The 10,295-nt window shown below is 52.5% G+C and overlaps 1 protein-coding gene and 1 long non-coding RNA gene across 3 annotated transcripts in view; one reads left to right on the top strand and one right to left on the bottom strand.

Annotated features, from left to right (window-relative positions):
* The window catches only part of LOC116072394, a 2,688-nt gene extending 1,804 nt beyond the window's left edge, over window positions 1–884 (top strand). The window contains exon 2 of the long non-coding RNA XR_004111422.1: window positions 750–884. This is a non-coding gene — a long non-coding RNA (uncharacterized LOC116072394). The remainder of the gene's footprint in view (window positions 1–749) is intronic.
* The window catches only part of Igdcc4 (immunoglobulin superfamily DCC subclass member 4), a 35,489-nt gene that overhangs the window by 3,703 nt on the left and 21,491 nt on the right, over window positions 1–10,295 (bottom strand). Inside the window, exons 6-16 of one of the 2 annotated variants that reach the window (XM_031343826.1) lie at window positions 9,744–9,899; window positions 8,896–9,309; window positions 8,306–8,470; window positions 7,668–7,805; window positions 6,198–6,371; window positions 4,370–4,606; window positions 4,194–4,295; window positions 2,388–2,571; window positions 1,662–1,789; window positions 1,348–1,518; window positions 1,044–1,181 (exon numbers count right to left, since the gene is read on the bottom strand). In XM_031343826.1, the coding sequence (XP_031199686.1) occupies window positions 1,044–1,181; window positions 1,348–1,518; window positions 1,662–1,789; window positions 2,388–2,571; window positions 4,194–4,295; window positions 4,370–4,606; window positions 6,198–6,371; window positions 7,668–7,805; window positions 8,306–8,470; window positions 8,896–9,309; window positions 9,744–9,899 (2,007 nt within the window). The remainder of the gene's footprint in view (window positions 1–1,043; window positions 1,182–1,347; window positions 1,519–1,661; window positions 1,790–2,387; window positions 2,572–4,193; window positions 4,296–4,369; window positions 4,607–6,197; window positions 6,372–7,667; window positions 7,806–8,305; window positions 8,471–8,895; window positions 9,310–9,743; window positions 9,900–10,295) is intronic. The other variant, XM_031343827.1, reaches the window with a different exon arrangement.

The raw sequence follows: 10,295 nt of genomic DNA, 5'->3' as shown, positions 1-10,295 counted from the left end.
TCTTTCTCTCTCTCTCTTGTTTGTTTTGAGACAGGGTTTCTCTTGTAGCCTTGGCTGTCCTGGAACTTACTCTGTAGACCAGGCTGGCTTCAAACTCAGAGATCTGTCTGCCTCTGCCTCCCGAGTGCTGGGATTAAAGGTGTGCGCCACCGCACCTGGTTTGGAAGGAAGCTCACTCCCTTCTGATTGGAATATAGAAAGCCGCAGGCCCTCACTGGGCCTCATACTGAGTTCAGCATGGTCTTCCCTGCTATACATCACCTGCCTCTCCTCACAAAATTGGACTCTGTAGAATCAGCTTTTAGATGAAGTAAACTGAAAGCCCTGGCAACACGGGCTTTCATGGTGTGTATATGTATAACTGAGATGGGCTTTAGGTGTGGTGTGTATACACATGTGTGTGATGTCTGTATATGTTCACGTGGGGAGGTACACAGTTCGTGTGTGTGCAGTGTGTAGGGCAGAGGTCCACATCATGTGACTTCCTCAATCACTCTCAGTCCCAGAGATATCCTGTCTCTGCTTCTTCAGCACTGGGATTACAGCCTAAGCAGCCACATCCAACTTTTACATGGGTACTGGGCATTTGTATTCAGGTCCTCATGGTCCTCAGTCCTATGTGTGGCTAATTCCCCATTGGCCCATCTTCATATCTTCAACAGTTTTCAATAAGGGGCCCTGAGTTCTCATTTTGTATCTTAATTGAACCTTGTGAGTGTCTAACCAGCCTGCTGTCCACTTCTTCACAGAACTCAGGAGCTCACCAATTCTCTAAGCAAAGCAAGATCCCCAGGAAACCAGCTCTCTGATGTCTTCTGAACTTTGCAGGTGCACTGTACCATACACACACACACACTTAAACAATAAAAGACCCCTCAAAGCTACGACAGTCCCTCTAACAGCCGTCACTGCTTCCCCATCCCTGACTCCAAGGGTTCCAAAGTAAAGAAAATACAATTTCCAGAAGGTAGGGCCTTGGGAGCCAATCCAGGGGTCTTGGGGTCTTAAGTTGCCCCAAGGGCCTCCTCCCTCCTGCCTGGTACCTGAGAACGTCTCCTGTAGAGTAATCACATCCTGCAAGCGGGAAAAGGGCCCAGGCCCCACCTCTGTGCGGGCTCCCATCTTGAAGAAATACCGAGTGTCACTCTCTAGGCCATGCACCTCTGCACTGAAGATGTTTCCTGTGGTGGGAAGTGGGCAGCAGGGTGACAGGTAGAACGAAGGCCGAAGGCCAAAGCATCACGGCATCACGGGCGAGCCAACTTTGCACCCAGACAGTAGCTTCAGCCTCCAACCCCAGAAACCCTTGGAACAAAAGGGCAAAGAGGCAGGGGCGGGCATCCTTACCCTCTGTGGTGAGCAGTGTCCACTGGTGCTCGGGCTGGGTATGGTTGTTGCTATAGAGAATTAGATACTCCACGATCTCACCATTGGGCTCCGTGGGAGGGCACCAGTGTAACCGAACGGTGGATGGTGTCAGGGGGCTCAGGCGCAGGTCAGAAGGAGGTGTTGAAGGCCCTACAGCGCAGGGGAGCGGGTGAAGAGTCAGAGACCCAGCCCCAACTAAGGGTTAGGGGATGAGGGCATAACTTCCTCTTCTTCCTCCTTCCTTGGACCCAGCAAATGGTGGGACAGGTAGGGAGTGGGCAGTGGATACTCACGGTCAGGCAGGGTGGAGCGTTCTACGACAGAGCCAAAAGGCCCATCCATATCCACTCCGTGGGACTGTACCGCAAACTCGTACTTGGTAAATGGTTTCAGCCCGCCAATGAGGATGTCCTCTCCAGAGCTTCCAGGAGAAGGGATAGGACTAGTGCCCTCAGACAGGACTAGTGCCCTCAAGCCAAGCAGAACCCCAGACATAAGCCCCTGTCGCCAGCCAGGCCCCACCCTGGAGGGAGCTGCTCCTTGGGGCCACTACCTCCTCTCCCACACACAGCCAGGCAAACCACAGAGAGATCAGACATATGCTGTTCTGTGTCTGATCTCCAAAACAGACCCTTCTCTCCACCGGGATGCCTTCCTGAGTTAATCTAAGTTATTCTGCACCTGGGGGAGCAATCGCTTCTGAAGTATCTATCCTTGGCTTAGTTTATCTTTCTTTTGGCTTTCCCAGGGCGTCTTCTCAATCAGACCAGCAGCCCCTTAAGCTATCTTCTGCGTGATGGGAGGGCAGGGTCCCAGCCAACGGATGGAAGCCTCTAGTCTGGCATCCCACTCTCACCAGAGGGTGGCCACACACTCTGCCATTGGGGGATGGGAGCAGACAACCCTCCCTTATTGTTACCCCCTGGTCATGGAAGAGACATCTGTGTAGATCCTGGGTGTGCCCTCGTCACAGCTGAGACTGCCAGTCCGCCACCCCAGCTACCCCTTCATGCTGATACCTGGTATAGTAGGTGACCAGGGAGGCATTCCTGAGCCCCCAGGGGCCGAAACGCACAGTGTAGTTGACAATCTTGACGGTGGTGAAGTCTGGCTTCTTCCACCGAAGCCAAATGGAGGTGGAGCTGTTTGATTCTGCGTGGACATGGGCAGGAGGCAGTGGTGGCCCCCTCTGGATAGGCAGGTCTGGAGTGGAGAGAGTGGATGTTATGGTCTCAGTAGGTTTCATTTGGCCCTTTCCCTCTCTTATTTTTGAGGCAGGATTTCACTATGTAGTAGCCCAGGCTGGCCTGTAACTCTCCAGCCTGGTGCCTCTGGTCTTCTAGTGCAGCGGTTACAACTGTGCAACACCACAGTTGGCACTGGGCCTCTCTTGTGATCCTGTGAGTTGAGTGGCTGCAACTGAGGCTCCAAAGAATGGAAGTTATTTTTTTGCTAAGGTCACACATAGAGTGACTGTGACATATCCCATGGCTGCTGAGAATGTGACAGAGAGCATGCCATGGCTCTGGAGCCAGGATCCATCACTGCTACTTACTAGCTATGTGGCTTTAGAGAAGTTGTGTAATCTCTCTGTGCCTCTATTTTCTATTCTTATACAGATTTGATGACAGAACCTACATCTTGAGGTTCTTCTTTTTTTCCTTTACATTTATTTCTTTAAAATATTTAGCTGGGCGGTGGTGGCGCACGCCTTTAATCCCAGCACTTGGGAGGCAGAGGCAGGTGAATTTCTGAGTTTGAGGCCAGCCTGGTCTCCAAAGTGAGTTTCAGGACAGGCAGGGCTACACAGAGAAACCCTATCTCGAAAAAAAAAATTAAAATTCCTAACCACCAAGTCTTCCCACTCACACACATATTTGTTGTGTGGAAGGAAGGGAGTGAACGTGCTGCTGTGTGCATGTGGTAGGGGCAGAGGACAATTTGGGCGAGCCTGGAAACCAGGCTCAGGTCACCTGGCTTGTAGCAAGCACCTTCACCTGCTGAACCATCTCACTGGCCCCTTCATGAGGGTTCTTAGGAGGTCGAGTTAGTTAATACTTACGAAGCAGGTAGAAAGCTGTCTGGGACAGTGTATACTATTTGGTGATGACAAATGTTTATTAGATAAGCATAAAATAAACTCCAAGAGAGCGGACACCTTATTCATGCTGTTCATTACTAATTTTCCGGAACAGAGCTGCCATGTGGTAGATACTTAGTAAAATATTTGCTGAATGAAAAAAAAAAATGAACTAGCTGGAGTTAGAGCCCAGGTGTCTCGGCTTCTGACTGTCAGGCTGGATCAAAATAACAAGCCACTGTGTTCTGCTGCTCCTGCTTAAGAGTTATAGGGTGGGACTGGAGAGATGGCTCTATGGTTGAGAGCACTGACTGCTGTTCCAGAGATCCTGAGTTCAATTCCCAGAAGCCACATGGTGGTTCACAACCATCTGTAATGGGATTCGATGCCCTCTCCTGGTGTGTCAGGAGACAACTACAGTGTGCTCACATATATAAAATAAAATAAATAAATCTTTAAAAAAAAAGAATTATGGGATAATCTGATGGATTGTGTGGTATATGTGGATGTGATCTAAAAAACTGTCTAAAGATTGAAATTAGAGCCAGGAATCACGCATCGGACGTGGAGTTTCTCTTTCCAATCTCTCCCCATTTGCTCTGCTCAGTTTGAGAATGAGGGGCATGTCTAGGGCAGGACTCTTGCCCAGGAGGGTGGGCTGTGTGGCTGTGGCATGCACACCACCTGCTGGCTGATAAAGAAAAAGGAAAAGGAGGCTCTGAGATCCCTCCTGCCTCCCCCTCACCTGGTGTGGGCGCCTTCTCTGTCTTGCCCTTCCACACAGCAGCGTAGCCGTCCTCGTGTTTGTTGAAAGCTACGAGCTTCACCTCGTACAGCCTGCCAGGGACTGGGGAAGACCATGAGGGTCACTCTCCCTGCACTCAGCTTGCCCATGACCCTCCCAAGCCCAGGCCTACTCACCTAACTGGGTCAGTTCATACTGCTTCACTTTCTTCTTCAGCCTCACGGGCCCGACGTCCCAAGACTGATCTCCACGGCCCCCTGGGGGACGGTCACCATCTGCCTCCTCCTCTGCTCCCACCTCTCGCCAGTAGAGTTTGTATCCAGAGATCTGGGTGGGGTGAGGGGGTGGCTGCCATGACACCACCAGGGACTCCATCTTTGCCCTCACCTTCAATTCTGCAGGGGCAAAGGGGACTGGGGGAGGGGGGCGGGCAGAGGAAGATGATGGGGACAAGGGAAGAGAATGAGGAGGGAAGTGGTCAGGGAGGTGAGCCGGTGCAGGGCAGGGGCAAAGCACAACATAGAGCAGTGCCTGGGCTTTCCCTACTGCTCCACTCTGCCACCTCCCGGTGGGCTTGAGCGCTGCATGTCAGCTGCACAGGCGCGTCTGCCGGGCATGCACAAGAGACAGCAGGGGGCGCCTCTGCTCAGGCCCGCGGTCAGGGAACAGAGGGGCTTCTGCAGGTCTCTTGAAGTACAAGCAAGGGGCTGCTGAGATCATGAGGGAGGTTGGACCATCAGCGTGAGGAGCAATACTCGGAGCTCAAGAGTAGAGGGCTGGCTGTATGTCAGACTCTGTTTAAAACATTTTGTATATGTTTTTTTAAATTTTTAAGTATTTAATTTATGTGTGTACATATGGCGGTCAGAAGTCAGAGTCCACAAGTTGTGGACGCATTTCTTTCACCATATAAATTCTGGGGAGACAATGGGAGTCAAATCCCCAGAAAAAGGAGCAAGCTCCTTTACTAGCTGGGCCATCTTGGCAGCCTTTGTATATTTTTACTTTTTTTTTTCTTTTTTGGTTTTTTGAGACAGGGTTTTTGTTTTTTGTTTTTTGTTTTTTGAGACAGGGTTTCTCTGTATAACCCTAGCTGTCCTGGAACTCACTCTGTAGACCAGGCTGGCCTTGAACTCAGAAATCTGCCTGCCTCTGCCTCCCAAGTGCTGGGATTAAAGGCATGAGCCTGCACTAGCGCCTGCCTGGAGACTTTGTAGCCATTTAGCCACTCTACTTACTATTGGGCCTCTTGGCAAAGCCAGCTACTGTTTTATTTTTATTTATTTTTTATTTTTTGACTTTTCAAGACAGGGTTTCTCTGTATAGCCCTGGCTGTCCTGGAACTCACTCTGTAGACCAGGCTGGCCTCGAACTTAGAAATCCGCCTGCCTCTGCCTCCCAAGTACTGGGATTAAAGGCATGCGCCACCGCTGCCCGGCAGCCAGCTATTTTTCAATGGGTTTCTTCCTTTCTTTGAAACAGAATTTCATGTCTCCTAGGCTGGTCCCAAACTAGGTGAGTTAGACCTTGAACTTCCGGGATCAGAGGTATGCTGGGGTTTATGCAATCCTGGGGATTGAACCTAGTTCTTTGTGCATGCTAGGCAAGCACTCTGCCAAATGAGTCATGGTCTCAACCCAAGGAGCTCCTATTTTGTGCCAAGCACTTTGTGTATAATTACAATTGCTAGTCCTGCTACCACCCCTTAGCAGTACTGAAGCTCTGGAGATGGGGGTGGCTTGTCAAAGTCACAGAGTGAATAGGGCAGAGTGAACAGGGAGATATGAGACCAGCCCTTCACTCCTATACCCAAGCCTCCTTGGTACATCAAGTGTATGTGAGTGTGTGTGTGTGTGTGTGTTTGGGGGGGCGGCATGTGGGGGGGCAGCATGTAGGGGGGCATGTGGGAGGGTGGCAATAACAGGTCTGTGCAGGACACGGCCCTGATTCCAAGGCCACAGAGCACCCGTACCCACTGTCCAGTCTGCCCATGTAGCTCCATACCATGGCTCTGGTTGTGCACTGCAGGTGTCCTGTGCTGCATCCACTGAGAAGGGACTCCATAGCCAGCCCCCGTGCCAGCTGAAATCCGGACCCGGTACACCTTGTTTGGCTGAAGTGAGTTTAACGTAAGTTGTGTCTCATTTCCGGGCACCTCAGTGGAGAAAACCTGATCTTCTGAGACAAAAAGGATAGGCTGCTGGGTGTCCTTCCTTGGGGGACCATTGATCTCTAAGTTTACCATACTGACTTTTCCATTTTAGGTCCCCAGGGTCCTCTCAGCATGGAGGCAGGTTTCATGACCCCAGGTTGACCCTGGGGCTTCTATCTAAAGTTGCTAAAGCCCATTGGCCTTGGTTCAACATGGAAAAGAAAGACCAAGGCATTAACTTTTCCTCCCCTGTGAACCACCTGCAGCCAGTACACACTCCTTGTACAGGCCTGATAACTGGCTAAGAGCACTAAGCAGTACCTGGTGGCAGGAGCCCTGAGTGCTGCCTCTGGTCAGCCTCCTGCCTCTCTCTTTAGCTTTACCCTGAGCCTCGCCACTTTTCTTTTCCTTACTCCCCATTCCTTTCCAAACCACATCGCCTCCCACAGACCAGCATCATCTCCCCAGCAAGAGCAGCCTCCCACCTCTTCTCTGGTGTTTAAACTAGAAGGTTTCTGGGACTGGAGAGGTGGCTCAATTGTCAGGAGCACTGCCTGTTCTTCCAGAGGTCCTGAGTTCAATTCCCAGCAACCACACTGTGGCTCACTCCCATCTGTAATGGGATCTGATGCCCTCTTCTGGCATGCAGGTGTGAATGCAGATAGAGCACTTACATACATAAAATAAATAAATAAATCTTAAACAAGCAAACACAAAAACCTAGAAGCATTCAAAGGATCTACTAGGTGAATTTCTCGCTTCACAGAAAGGAAACTGAGTCCAAGGCTCCACTGATTACACTCCCTACCTGTGCTCAGGCTACCGACCCTTTGTCTTCCTTTTTCCTCAACTGCCCCCAAATACTGTGTGTGTGTGTCCATGAGTGTTCACATATGTGCAGGTACATGTGTGTGCACATACATGTAGAGGTCAGATAACGACCTCTGTTGTCATCTCTCTGGTATTGTCCACCTTCTCTTTTACACAGGATCTCACTGGCCTGGAACTCATCGGTGTCCTCCTGTCTCCACTTCCCTTGCACTGGGATTACAAGCAGGCACTACCACCAAGCCACAGGTTGTTCTTCTTCTTCTTCTTTTTTTTTCTTTTAAACATGAAATCTGAGATTGAACTCAGACCTTTGGGTTTGCACAAGGACTCTATACATCAAGCTATCTGGTTATCTAGTCTTCCAATGCTCTTTTCCAGAGCTTTCCCATGTCCCAATTCGGCTCCACTCCCACTGACACCTCCCCGCCCCCCCATCTAGGGGAGAAGCCCCATTCCCACTGACATCTCTGCACTGCCCCAGCCCCACTCACCTTCCTTCCCCAAACCGTACTCTATCTTGTACTTCAGCACCTGTCCATTGCTCAGGCTGGAGGGCAGGGGCAGCCATGCCACCCTGATGTCCGAGGGGTTGGGGCTGGACAGGGCAAGCTGGGGTGCTGCGCTGGGCACTGAGACAGAAGAACGTTGGTGTGAGCTCCACTCCACCAACAGGGAAGGCAAGGTCAGGAGTGGTCAGAGACTTGCCGAGGTCACACAGCAAGCCAGAAGTAGGCCCAGGCCAAGGATCTGAGGGAGGAAGGGACCCTCTCAGGGGAGCCCTAAGCTGCAGGATGAGGAGACATCCTTTCTATCCCAAGGCTAGTGGACAGTGTGGACCAGAAGCATTTATATTCAATGTCTAGGTAGTACATGAGCATTAGGAAGAGGGGCTGCATTATATGGGGACTAAGAGCTGGGCTCGAGTCCCAGCTGCCCTGCTCGAGCTTGGCAAGCCATTTTCATTTTCTGAGCCTCAGTTTCCCCACTTTACACTGGGAAGAAGAACCTCTGCCCACTGCTTTATAGGGCACAACAGACATCACAAGGCAGGGAAAAAGGCCTCGGGCCACACTGTCCCTGGGTGAGAGTGTCTCTGGGTCCCAGGCCACTGTAGGTTCAGAGGTCCTACCATCGTCCAGTGTATGCACCAGGGCTGGGCTGGAGGTTCGGCTGGCCCCTAGCTGGGAGTAGGCCACCACGTAGAACTCATAATCCGTGTTGGGTTCCAGGTCCCGAACCTGCAGCTCTGTGGTGTCATTGTTTACTGCAAACTGGTACTCCACATTGTCCACTCCTGAGGTGGTAGCACGGGGGACAAAGGGACTGTCACAGCCCACTCCATGTCTGACCAGCTGGAGACTGTTTGGGGATCCTACTGGTCTATGTATAGCTAAATCATCACAGACAACTTAGGGTGAAGGATAGAAATACCCCTGTCATCTAGTCTAGCCAGTGTATTAGTTCCTGAATAGACCAGGAAGTTCCCGGGCTAATTGAAGGGGTCCCTTTTGCAGTTAGTTAGCTGGGGTGGAAGACGGCTCCTTTAACCCTGCAAAGAGAAGCATTCTTTCCTGGGAGGAGTGTGTGTACACTCTACACTCCAATACTAGACTGAAGATCACTTCCCAGCAGGATTGCTCCCCATCCCTTTCTCCTCATCCTTAGTTATCCATCCCGTGCTTGCCCTAACTGGGATCCCGTGGTCAGGAGTAGACATACCCCTTGCCTTTTGGTAGTGAAGAGAGAAGCCAATGATTTGCTCGCTGTGCAACTCAGGCCGCTCCCAGGCCACCAGCACAGCGGAGCTGCTCAGCGGCGTGGCTGTGACCCGAGTCGGGGCGCTGGGCAGCCCCTCGCGCACCACCACCGCCAGGGGCGCAGCGGCACAGGCGGTTCCCGCGCTGTTCTCAGCTACGCACTGGTAGTAGCCAGCATCCTGCAGGCCGATCTGAGTGATGACCAAGCTGCCGCCACCGCCCTGCACCTTGACGCGCCCGTTGGGTCGCAACGGGGCCCCGTCGTGCAGCCAGTGCAGCGCGGGCCGTGGCTCCCCGGACGCGCGGCACACGAAGCGCGCAGTGCTGGCCCGCGTCCGCGACAGCGCCTCGGGCGCCTGCGAGATAGCTGGGGCAGCTGGGGGCAGAAGGGAGACTCTGATAAAAGAACCTACCCCCCCACCCCCCGCAAGTGTCCCACTGCCGCGCCCCCAGCCTCACCCTGAGGTTCTCTCCCCTAGTCACCCAGGCCACGTACTATCACGTGCTACCACGCACAGATTCTGGCCCCTGGGCTTCACACCCCTCGGACCATTCCACTATCTCCTCCCATTACTTCCCTTCACTCCTGCTCGCCCACGCTCTCACTCGTGACCCAAGACAGGCTTTAAACACCCTTCTCCTCCCTGTCTAAGATCGCCCCAGCTATTGAACCCAGTCCTCCAGCAATCACCATCAGTCAGAAAATTCAGACTCCTCCCATGTCGTGCCCCTCACGTTTAGTCTTCTAGGATCGTCCCTTCTCCCTCTAACACACAGCCATCCTTAACGTCCCCCAGCGCCAGCCCTTACCAAGCACTCGGAGCTCAGCGGCCGCAGTGGCGAAGTCGCGCGTGCGGGGCTTGTTGGCTCGGCAGACATAGACTCCAGAGTGCCGAGGCTGCGCGCTGGCGATGAGTAGATTGGTCCGGCCCAGAACGATGACATCCGTGGAGATAGGCTTCCCATCTGGTGACAGAGAAGGCACAGGCTGGAGGGGGACGCTGGAACTGTCCCTCTATACCCTTTCCAACTATGAGGATCCCACTACCTGCACCCCCTGCCCTGCAAAGCTACACCACAGTGACTGGCTTGAATCCCAGTTCCTTCTAACTGATCCCTAAGTGGAAAGACAGATGGGAGGTGGGTAAACAATGGTTAAATGGCCTCTGGTGGGCGGGGTAGATATTTAATACAATCTCTCTTCTCTCTTCTCTCTTCCTCTCTTCTCCCCCTCCTCCTTCCCTCCTGTCCCCTCCCTTTCTCTTTCTCTCCCTCCCTCCCTCCCTCTCCCTCTCCTTCTCCCTCTCCCTCTCCCTCTCCCTCTCTTTCTCTCTCTCTCTCTCTTTCTCCCTCTCCCTCTCC

The sequence above is a fragment of the Mastomys coucha genome, unplaced genomic scaffold, assembly GCF_008632895.1.
Source record: "Mastomys coucha isolate ucsf_1 unplaced genomic scaffold, UCSF_Mcou_1 pScaffold23, whole genome shotgun sequence".
In the NCBI taxonomy this organism is placed as follows: Eukaryota; Metazoa; Chordata; class Mammalia; order Rodentia; family Muridae; genus Mastomys; species Mastomys coucha.
This window is presented reverse-complemented; position numbering and strand designations above follow the sequence as displayed.